Source organism: Otolemur garnettii, unplaced genomic scaffold, assembly GCF_000181295.1.
Source record: "Otolemur garnettii isolate 467f Iridium unplaced genomic scaffold, OtoGar3 scaffold00011, whole genome shotgun sequence".
NCBI lineage: Eukaryota > Metazoa > Chordata > Mammalia > Primates > Galagidae > Otolemur > Otolemur garnettii.
In genome coordinates this window covers 28,051,401-28,063,618 of record NW_003852406.1, presented here as the reverse complement: position 1 = coordinate 28,063,618, position 12,218 = coordinate 28,051,401, and the positions used below count along the sequence as shown (strand labels likewise).

Here is a 12,218-nt window from a genome sequence, read left to right as displayed (position 1 = left end):
TAATCCCTAAAATGAATTATTTCATATTATTCAGAGCACTTTGATAATTCCGTTTATTTCTCACACTCATTTATCACCTCATTATTTCTGCTTTGACTTCACTACTGAGATAAAACTGTTCTCTAAGAAAGACTACCTAGTTAATAAATCCCATTCATTCAGTAAAAATTTTCTGAGTGTCTACCCTGTGCCAATGTTTCAGGCATTCGATATAAAGCAATGATCAAAAGAAAAATCCTAGCCCCTTTAGAGTTCAAATTCTACTGTGCAAGTCAGACAGTAAACAGGGTAAATAAGTAAAATACATACTATGTTTATAAGAACTATGGATAAAAAAATAAAGAGGAAAATGGATCGGTAGAGTTTAGCAGAACAGTTTTAGACGGGGTGGTCTAGAAAGTGTTTCATGAGTGACTTGAGTAAAGACCTGAAAAAAGTAAGGTAACTAACATGCAGTTCTCTGGGGAAGAACTAGGGAAAGGGAGAGCAGTGGGTGCAGAAGCCCTGCAGTGAAAGTGTTTCCACGTTACAGAAATAGCCAGAAGGAGGGGGTGAGGGTTGAAAAATTTATTTATGGGGTACAGTGTACACTATTAGGGGGATAAGCGCATAAACCCAGACTTTACAATCATACAGTATATACAGGTACCAGAATCAATTTGTACCCCAATCCTATTAAAAAATTTTAAAGGGGCAGGGGAGAAATAACTGAGAGGTCATTGTGATTGGAGCCGTACGTAGTAGAGAAGGGGCAGTAAAGGGCTTACATCAGTGCTTCTCAGGCTTTATCATATATAGGAATTGCCTACAGAGGTTATTCAAATGCAGTTCTTATTTAGAAAGTCTGACTTAAAGCCACATTTCTAACACACAGGATCCCAGATAAGGCCAGTGCTGCTGGTATGAGGCCCATACTTTGAGTAATAAGGGATTAGATTATGTAGAACTTGAGAGGTCAGAATAAATGCCTTGACTTTTCCTCTGAGTGAAGTTGTTTTTTAATAAGATCCCTCTGACTCTTGTGTTCAGTAGACAGCGAAGGGAGCAGGGGCTGGAGCAAGGAGACCAATTAGAAATCTCTTGGAATAATTGAGCAGAAAGAGGACCTAAAGAATATCACTGGTGACTTTGACAGCAGTATGCCTGGTGGAGGAGTAGGGGCAAAAAACCTCACTGGAGTGTGTTTCAAACATAATGAGAATGGGGGGGTGGGGAAGGTAGTGACTATAGAACTCTTGATATATTTTGAAGGTATACCAAATCAGATTTGCCTGAACGACCAGATAACCAGTGTGAGAAGGGAGAATAAAAGCCGTCAAGGACAACTGCAGAGTTTTAGCCTAACCATGTGAAGGGATGGAGTTGCCACTAAGTAGTTGAGGAAAATTAAACAGGAAGGGGAGGGAATTAATCGTAGGAGCTGAGTTTTGGAAATTTAAATTAGAGTTCCTAGTTAGATATCTAAGGGGGATGTCAAATAGGCAGTTTGATAAAGGTTCTGAAGTTAGAAGAGATTCAGGCTAAAAAGAGAAAGTTGGGAGTCATCAGCATATAACTAATATTTGTAGCCTTGAGACTGGATCAGATCACAAAAGAAATGCAGACTGTGTAGTAGAAGAGAGAAGAAATCTAAAGCCTGAGCTCTGGGCTATCCCAGCATTTAGAAGTCAGGCAGAAGAGGAAGAGTCAACAGAAAAGTGAGTAGCTAAAAAGGTAGCAGAAAAAAAGAAGTGGAGGATCTGGAAACCAAGAAATAAAAACTATTTCAAGAGAGAGGAAGAGATCAGCTACGTCATCAGATGCTTCTAGTATGTCAGGTAACATGAGGGCTGAGAAATGACATTGGATTTAGTATGGAGGTCATTGGTGACCTTGACAAGAGTTGTTAAACATGTATCTCTTTTGGAAGGGGTTTAAGAGAGAATGGGAGGAGAAAAATTAGAAGTATACACAAGTTCTTTTTTTTTTTGAGACAGAGCCTCAAGCTATCCCCCTGGGTAGAGTGCCATGGCATCACAGCTCACAACAACCTCCAACTCCTGGGCTCAAGCGAGTCTCTTGCCTCAGCCTCCCAAGTAGCTGGGACAACAGGCGCCCACCACAATGCCTGGCCATTTTTTGGTTGCAGCCATCATTGTTGTTTTGGCGGGCCCCGGCTGGGGATTCGAACCCACCACCTTAGGTGTATGTGGCTGGCGCCCAGCCGCTTGAGCCACAGGCGCCGAGCCAACACAAGTTCTTTTGAGGAGTTTTGCTATAAAAGAAAGGAGAAATGAGGGCCTTAACTAGAAGTAGGATTCAAAGAATATTTTGTTCTTCATTTTAAGAGGACTAATACCAAACATATGCTTATATATGTTTGTTGCTTGTTTGCCTGTAGAGGGAAAAGAGTTGGTGTTGCCAGAAAGGGCTAAGTTGCTAAAAACTTGTCCTTGAGAAGCCGGGAGAATCTGGAACTCAGTGCATAAATGGAAGGGTTGTTGGCTTTAGTTAAGAGCATGGACAACTCATTCATGGTAAAAAAAGAGCGTTATTTTTTTCAGTTTTCATTCAACTTTTCAAAAAGGCATTTGACAAGTTTGATCACTCTCTTCTGACTCCTGTCCACTTCAGTCAGGGACTCATGGGACTAGTACTCCTTCTCAAACCTAGTACTCATATTTTACTCAAATAAGAATGTACAAGAGTTGGTAACTTCAAAATTGATGGCACAAATGAAATGAGAATGACAGTGAAAGAACAAGTTGCCTAATACATCCAAAATGTATTTGGAAAATAACACTGCCAAAATCAAACTGGATTTCTGATAGTACCTCTTTTCAAAGAACATGCTTGGTATTGATTTCATAGCTTCTTTTATTTACCATTTCTTAAAGGGCCTCAAAAATGTAGGAATTTTCTGCTTAAAATCATCTATTTCCTTGGAAGGGTTAAATAAGGATAATTTATTTAATTCCCAAGACAGTGTACATTTGTTTTCTGGAAAATATTTTAGCACTGCCCATTATTTCATGGACCAATGGCTCTCAAATCTATTCCATAATTTTTCTTTCTTTCTTTTTTTTTTTTTTATTGAATGGTAACTATGAACTATGAACATTAATGCATTTCTGGGGTACAGTGTGGTATTTGCACATACAATTTGAAATCTCATGCCTTTTCTTCTCCTGTATTCTCTCAGTGCATGATTCTAGTTGTCTTTGAGACATTTCCACTTACTATGTTACAGGCATTTCAAACTTACCATTTGTTCATCTGTCATGGCACACATATATGCAGTTCTTACCTTGGTTAATGTTAAGTTCATAATCGCCAATTGGGAAGCTTTAGACTTACCCATGACTCTTTTTCCTTCACTATTCATATTCAGTCATTCTACCTCTTAAGTATCTTTTAGCTTTCCCTCCTCTACTTTCCATCCTGCCTGCCCTTGTCCATTGCAGGAGGTTCATGGTAGCTCTCCCTTTTCTTGTTATACCCAATTTTTTCTGCTGGAATGATGCTTTTTACCCTGATGAATACATATTCATTTTTTAAGACCTTCTCTAAATTTTTCTTTACACTGCCTAGAGAGGTAGGGTGTGCTAAGGACAGACCTGAAATCTTTCTTACATCCTCTATACATACAAAATTCATCGTACCCTCTACTATGCCGCTTTGGCAATTTTTATAAACCTCTATCTTAGTACTTATATTTCTTTGTAATTATTGCCTATAACCCTGTGGAGGATGCACATTCTTTCAGAATAATGACTAAAGATTACTTTTATTATCTATCGTCCTACTGCCTTACCTTCCCAACTCCTACACACACAAAAAAAAAAAAGAAAACCCACAAACTTTCTAGTACTTGATGTTGCCTTCTATTCTCATATCCACATGTGATAGGGAAGTCAATCTCAGATCGTACCATCATCTGTACCTTCTGTGTTCAGTTTTCAGAGGATGAGATCTTGTTTGCTAACTCATTGGGACAGACTAGTGGGAGCAAGAAAGAAGTCCATCTGATTTATTAACATGTACAGTAAACTCCCCATTATCCAGAACTCATGCAACCAGGCCAAAAAAAAGAAAAATCAGAGTTTAAAGTTTGTGCTCTGTGCTGTCATTCAGCTGATGCTTCGTGCATCACTCCCCCGGTGCCCATGTGTTCTCTGTAGCAGTTTTAAGTGTTAATGTGAGTAATTTGAAGTTAAAAAAAGTACGTTAGTGAAGTTGAAAAGTGTATTAACTGCCGTTTAACTAAAATGGTACACTGCATTTACAAAGCTGTTTTGTAATACGTGAAACTGTAAGTGAAGTTTGTCTTTATTTGTCTTAATTTGCTTTTTATCAGTGTATTTCATTAACAATACTAACTCAATACAAAGTTTATGGTATAGTATGGGAAAAAGAATTAATTAGGCCTGTTTTTAATGGTAACTCTCTCAAGCAACTGGAAACTACATTTATCCAGAATCTACCAATCCCCATCGATGCTGGATAACAGGGAAATTACTGTATATATAAACATATTCATCTTGATAATATTGCTCTGAAATGATCTGATTGTCAAGAAATGCTATAATCCTAGAAGAAATAGCCTATGGAATGTACCACACCATATATATTCTTAGAATGCCTCTATAAGTCTCATTCCTATTTACCTTTTCCATTAATGGTGTTTTCCTTTACATTGGACGTACTTGAAAGGTAGTATATAAAAGTCAGACTTGCCAAGTGCAGTGGCTTATGCCTGTAATCCCAGCACTCTGGGAGGCCAAAGCAGGTGAATTGCCTAAGCTCAGGAGTTTGAGACAGCCTGAGCAACAGCAAGACCTGTCTCTAAAAATAGCCAGACATTGTGGCAGACTCCTATAGTCCCAGCTTCTCCGGAGGCTGAGGCAAGAGGATCACTTGAGTCCAAGAGTTTGAGGTTCCCGTGAGCTATGATACCATTGCACTCTACCAAAGGCCATAGAGTAAAAGTTCATCTCAAAAAACAAAAGTAAATGGCTCGGCGCCTATAGCTCAACTGGCTAAGGTGCCAGCCACGTACACCAAAGGTGGCGGGTTCAAATCCAGCCCCGACCCACCAAACAACAATGACGGCTGCAACCAAAAAATAGCCGGGCGTTGTAGCGGGCGCCTGTGGTCTCAGCTACTTGGGAGGCGGAGGCAGGAGACTCGCTTGAGCCCAGGAGTTGGAGGTTGCTGTGAGCTGTAATGCTACGGCACTCTACCCAGGGGGACAGCTTGAGGCTCTGTCTCAAAAAAAAAAACCAAAAGTAAATAAATAAAAGTCAGACTCTAGTGCATGCTCAGAGCTAAAATATGAGGTCTATGTTGAGGGGAGAGGTCATTTTTGGGAAAAGGATATAGTTGTTTTTGTAGGAGACGTCTTCATGGAACTGACCTCATTCAAGCAAGCTCTGAAGCCATTTTTTAAAAATACACTAGGGCAGTACCTGTAGTTCAGTGAGTAGGGCGCCAGCCCCATATACTGAAAGTGGTGGGTTTGAACCCAGCCCCAGACAAATTGCAACAAAAAAATAGCTGGGCGTTGTAGAAGACACCTGTAGGCCCAGCTACTCAGGAGGCTGAGATAAGAGAATCACCTAAGCCCAGGAGTTGGAGGTTGCTGTGAGCTGTGTGATGCCACAGCACTCTACTGAGGGTGATAAAGTGAGACTCTGTCTCTAAAAAATATATAAATAAATAAGTAAAATAAAAATACTCTAACTTCCATAGAGACATTATTTATATTTTCACAGATTGTAGTTGGAGAATTAATTCAAGGAATGACATGTGCTTTTGATGGCAAGGAAATTTGTCTTGAACCTTGGTAAATAGGAAAAGTTTTTGATACTGTCAATACTGAACTCCTGCACTTCTGCCTGTTGATCAGGTTAACCCACCCAGAGGTTCCATACAGTAGTGGTACAACATCATCCACCAACAATCCAGAGTTTGTGGAGGATCTCTCCCAAGGTCAGTTGCTTCAAAATGAGTCTTCAAATACAGCAGAAGGCAGTGAACCGAGGCACGAAGATGAGGTAAGCTGAAGTATCTCTTGTTATTGTCCTCTGAAGCTTCTGAAAAAACAGGAAGGTGTTGACTGAGGTGTTCCTCCTCTTACCTTCTTGGACTGATAGCTGTAAGATTTTCTGTTTTATATTTCTTGTTAGCCATATTAATGCTTTTAATAACAAAAACAGGTAGACTTTGTCCCCACACACCTAAGAAATCTACCTACCTCATTAGATGCACAGCAAATGCTTGCTGGATGAGTGCATGATTTAATCATTAGTAAATAAGTGACAAGAGGTATACATGCCCTTGTTAGGGCCATACCCTGCTCACCAAGCCCTGTAGTATGGAGCCATATGTGCCCAAAGAATTTATACCACTTACCAAGTCCTTTCCCTCCCATAGGGAGCAGAAGTTCCATATGGGGCTGGGCAATCATGCCCTTGTACTTTTCAGTGTTTCTCACAAGTGACTGATTACATTGTGTATATTTTAAAGCAAGGAAAGAGTACCACCATTGATTTTTGTCTTTTTTTTTTATTTTAAAAGAGGTAATTTTTTCATCTAGCTGACATTTTTAAAGATTATAATGAATGCTTAAAGTTTCTTAGACACCTTAAATTCTTTTCTTTTTTTTTTGAGACAGAGCCTCAAGCTGTCCCCCTGGGTAGAGTGCTATGGCATCACAGCTCACAGCAACCTCCAACTCCTGGGCTCAAGCGAGTCTCCTGCCTCTGCCTCCCGAGTAGCTGGGAGGCACAACACCCAGCTATTTTTTGGTTGCAGCCATCATTGTTTGGCAGGTCCGGGCTGGATTCGAACCTGCCAGCTCAGGTGTATGTGGCTGGCACCTTAGCTGCTTAAGCCATAGGTGCCGAACCGACACCTTAAATTCTTTAGTAAGGTTTTCTTTTAAAAAAGAAAACAACAAATACCATTTGTCCAATGGTGGGTCATTGCATAATTTTATGTATAGTTGGAGGAGTAAAGTACTACAACTACTACTTTTTATTTTTTATTTATTTTTTTATTTTATTTTTTTTTTTTGAGAGAGAGTCTCACTCTGTTGTCCTAGGGTTGAATGCCATGGCATCGTAGCCCACAGCAAGCCATCCTCTTGTCTTAGCCTCCTGAGTAGCTGAGACTACAGGCACTTGCCACAACACCCAGCTAGTTTTTCTATTTTTAGTAGACACATGGTCTCCCTTTGCTGAAGGCTGGTCTGGAACTCCTGACTCAGGCAATCTACCCACCTCAGGCTCCTAGAATGTTAGGATTACAGGCATGAGCTACAGCACCCGGCCTTACAATTAGTATTTTAGATGTTTTTGTCCCCTTTTACTTCTCTTTCTCTCTTCTGAAATAAGAACTGTTGTTGCCATAAAACATTAACTAATAGTGTGTGTATTTGTAAAACTATGAAGCAAAAATGTGATGTATCTTGTATCTCATTTAAAGGGCCAAAAAAAGAGGCTATGGTAGAACCTTAGTCCTTTTTGGTTTTTTAGATGTGATTTACCCTTCTGATTTAATTAATAATTCAATGTATAAAGACCCTTGACCATAAAATATACATCTTAAGGAACACATCATCAAGCCAAAGAGCTAGTCTTCATTGTGGTTATATTATATTTACTGAAATTTTTCTGAGATTTAGATACTAACTTAAAACTATGCTGGACACAGTGGCTCTTCTTTTGCCCAGTGCATGTAACATCTTATTCTGATCTTGTGACAGCATCTGCTTCCCTGGCACATTGCCATGTGTAATACTGCATTTCTCATTTAAGGTATTTCCCTGTTAAGAATCAGGACCTATTAAGTACATATAAAGGTCAAAGCTTGAGTGATAAGGTACCCCTTATTCTTATGTTAAGATTAGTATAAAAGTAGCCTAGTGCAACCGTTTGTAGTGAGATAGTCCCTTCTTAAAAACTGCATTGCAGTTATTTGTACCTATCACAGATTAGGAAAGCTTTAAGTATCTACAGGCTTATTCATAGGAAGATTCAACTCTTACTCTGTTTTGTTTGGTATTCTTATTGTTGAGTTATTTGAGGGGAATTGCAGTTGTTTGGTTTTAGTTTTTTTATTTTGTTTCATTTTATAGCAAAGAAGTAAACGAGGAGGTTGGTCCAAAGGAAGAAAAAGAAAGAAACCTCTTCGAGACAGCAATGCACCCAAATCCCCCCTTACAGGATATGTTCGTTTCATGAATGAGCGTCGTGAACAGCTTCGTGCAAAGAGACCAGAAGTCCCCTTTCCAGAAATCACAAGGATGTTGGGCAATGAATGGAGTAAACTGCCTCCTGAGGAAAAACAAGTAATTATTCTTATTCCTGATCTTTTTTTCAGTTTTGATTATATCTCAATAACTTCTGTAAGAAAAGCAGAGAGGAGAGTTGATTCTCAATTTTGTCTTCTTTCCATTTGTCTGAAAGACATCTATATTTCTAGGAAACCAGAATAACCCTGCCCTTCATGGCTCTTTTCTCCAGCCCATTAATTTTTAAACTATTTCAGGGTTTGCTACAGTATGAGCAGGAGGTCTAGGACTCCCCGCAACCAAAACAGCTCCATTTTTATTTTATATATACGACTAGAGTTCCTGTAAGATTTTAAGTGGTTCAGTATTGAGATATGAAGAAATCTTTTAACATAATTATTCCACCAAGTTAAATGAAAAGTCATGAATTAAATGACAAAAGTTCACTTGATAAAATTCTGCAGTTCACATAAGATTTTTGAGAAAAAGATTTTACTGCTTTAAAAAATAGTTTTAACTAGAGCTCTGGCAAATTAACCTGCTATGGAAAATAAAGCAAGAACTACTTGAATTCTTTCTCCTCTAAGACATAAACTAACCCTATTGCCAAATTGAATCGAATCCATTTGTTAGACAGATTTGAGGGGAATTAAGGACAAGATAGCCATGAGCTGGTTGCAGCCACTAAAGCAAGTGATGGTAATTATCGTGGGAGCTGCTCTGGGTTAAAAGTTCCCAGCATTTCCAATGTCTGAAAGATATCTATATTTCTTTTATGTCTTAAACTCTTTTATGCCTTACTCTCTTTAAAAAGGATTCCAGACAGACTAAAACCAAATTGGAAAATATTCTCTTGAGAATTAATTGAATTCAAAAATTTTCAAAGAGTCAAATTAAGTTGGAATGGAAAGCTCTGTGTTTATGGCAGCAAGCTAGTAGAAAGCAGTGTGTGTCACTGGCTGTACTGTGTAAAAGAATAGTGAATGGTACATACTGGGTTACTCTTTCCTTCTGTATTTTTCTTTAAATTTAATATATGCTCATTGTTCAGATTTTTTTCAGAAAATATAGAAGTATATTAACAAAAAAAGCAAAAGTAACAACTACTTATCTTTAAGGGTAACCACAGTTGGTTATATAGGAAAAGTTATGTTTGTTTTTATTCTTTTTAACCTTTTATTTGAAAATATTTTGAATGTACAAAAAGTTACAAACATACAAAGAACATCCAAACACCCTTTACCCAGATTTGCAGATGGTTAACACATTTTACCCAATGTCTTTGTTTGCATATGCACTTATACATTTGTATACTTGTATTTTCTAAGAATAGAAATATTCTTTCACATGACCATGTGTAATTATCATCTTCATCATTGTATATTAATACAGTGATTTTATTTAACCTACCATCCATATAATGACCTAACATCATCCTTACAACATTTTTCCCCTCTGGTATAGATTCTAGTCTCGGGTCAGGTTTTATGTTTAGTAGTCAAATCACGTTAGCTTCTGTTATGCTGGGATATTTCCATAGCCTTTCTTTGACTTTTATAGCATTGTTATTTTTTAAGATACAATCCTTCTCTTCCACCCTTCTTTTACTTTTAACAGAACATTCCTCATTGTGTATCTGTCTATGATTTTTTCTTATGATTAGATGCATTCTTGGTCAGAGTACTACATGGGTGATGGTATTTCCTTCTCAGGGTATCACATATGCAGACACATAATGTCCTTTTGTTCTTCATTAGTAATATTAATTTTACTCACCCAGTAAATTTTTTTTATTCTCCTTTATAATGAATAAGGAGTGGCTAGGGAGATCACTTAAGAACATGCAAATAGTTTATTCCACATCAAAAATTTTCCCTAAATTTAGCATTCATTGATGATTTTTGCCTCATCTAATCTTTATCATTATAGATGTAAGATGATGATTTTTTTCCAGCTCCAGCAGACCTTCCACATTTACTAGTTGGCTCTCAGTTTTCTTTTTTTTTTTTTTTTTTTTTTTTAGACAGAGCCTCAAGCTGTCCCCCTGGGTAGAGTGCTGTGGCATTACAGCTCACAGCAACCTCCAACTCCTGGGCTCAAGCGAGTCTCCTGCCTCCGCCTCCCAAGTAGCTGGGACCACAGGCGCCCACCACAACACCTGGCTATTTTTTGGTTGCGGCCGTCATTGTTGTTTGGCGGGTCCAGGCTGGATTTGAACCTGCCACCTTAGGTGTATGTGGCTGGAGCCTTAGCCGGTTGAGCTATAGGCGCCGAGCCAGCTCTCAGTTTTCTAATCTAAGCAAAAGCCCTCCCTTCTCCCCCTCATTTGTTTATTACCTATTTATTACACTTGATCTTAGCCAAAAGGCCGAGAAGCGATATTATTACCTATTTATTATTGGTATGACAAATAATTGTTGGTATATCTGTTATAACTGGTATGAATTCCCTTTTTTCCCCAATGGTTTATAATTTATCCCTGTACTTAATTATTTTGGTGTTTAAATTGTCCCAAATTTGGCCAAGTAAGTACCCCTATATTTGGGCTGTAGTGTGGAATAAGGTTTTTAACATAATTTCTGACTCTGATTTCTGTTCATTTAGAAGTAGTATTTTTATAGTTTCTTATGCCTAATTTGATGAATGAAAAGGGCAAAGCATTAAACAAAAGTCTGGTAAATCAATGAACTTTGTTTAAATAATTAATAGCACAAAGCAATCAAAGCTTGTAGATAGATGTGGGCTCTCTCAAAAGTAGTCCTTTTTAGCTCCATAGGATGAGGTCATTCTCTTTATGTTCTTTGTGTCTCCCAGCTTTAGTGCTGCACTCTTTCCTAGAGGGGTAATTGATGTATGAGATCATTCCTTCAAAATGGACTGGGGATTGAGAAACAAAGTAATATTCTGTTCCTTCCCCCAGGAGGACTTAAGTGTGTCTGTGTGATGTACAGACCTCATAAGGCCATGCAGAGTTCTATCTGTAGAGTCAGAGAAATAATTATAATCATCTTCATGAATTTATTATAAGAATAATCTCCATAGAACTTGTCTTCATTAAATAAGAAAAGGCAATAAGTCTAAAAAGTCAAAATCACCTATTTTGTAACTGAGAGATTATATTTGATTCTGTTTATATGAGTCTGTTTTTCTGATTCTTCCTTAAAGCATATTTTCTATGCTCTATTTTTCTACATTCTAATTGTTCTCTGCTTTCCTCAAAGAGGTAATTGATACTTTGCCTAAATAAGATCTCAGTTTCCTGAGTAATTCTTCATTCCTTTCCTAGCGCTATCTTGATGAAGCAGACAGAGATAAGGAGCGTTACATGAAGGAACTGGAGCAGTATCAGAAGACTGAGGCCTATAAGGTCTTCAGTAGGAAAACCCAGGACCGCCAGAAAGGCAAATCTCACAGGCAAGGTATCAGAATCAGAACCGAATGTATTTGTAGTTTGTCATGCATGATGGAATGTCAGACCTGTTAGGGTGATAACTGTAAAAGATGTGTTTGCTGTCACCTCTCTACCACCCAATATTCACTTGCAAGCATCATACTGGAATTTTATTAAAATCACATTTTCTCATTTAGAAATTTCAATTGAGTTTTCATATTCATTATCAACAATTTGGTTATGCTCCAAGACCCCTTTTAATTAGTTGCCCTTATTTTCCTAATTCTCAGTTTAGGCATTTCTCTGCCTATAAACAAGTCTACTAAACTATATAATTGGCTTGCTTTTAACACTTCTAAACATTTCCTGTGCTTTTCCAGCCTCCAGTGGTCCTTCTTTTCATTCATTCATTCACATATACATGCATTCAAAATACACATATTGAGCAATTTGTATTAGTTATATCAGGCTCTCTTCTAGGCATTAAGAATGCAACAGTGAACAAGATAGGCAAGATCTCTGCCTTCACAGATCTTTTTTTTTTTTTTTTTT

At 38.0% G+C, this 12,218-nt stretch overlaps 1 protein-coding gene across 1 annotated transcript in view; it reads left to right on the top strand.

Moving 5' to 3' along the window:
- Positions 1-12,218, top strand: part of HMG20A (high mobility group 20A) — a 73,681-nt gene that overhangs the window by 46,062 nt on the left and 15,401 nt on the right. Inside the window, exons 3-5 of the mRNA XM_003784539.3 lie at positions 5,888-6,035; positions 8,120-8,332; positions 11,562-11,694. Coding sequence (XP_003784587.1) covers positions 5,888-6,035; positions 8,120-8,332; positions 11,562-11,694 — 494 coding nt within the window. The remainder of the gene's footprint in view (positions 1-5,887; positions 6,036-8,119; positions 8,333-11,561; positions 11,695-12,218) is intronic.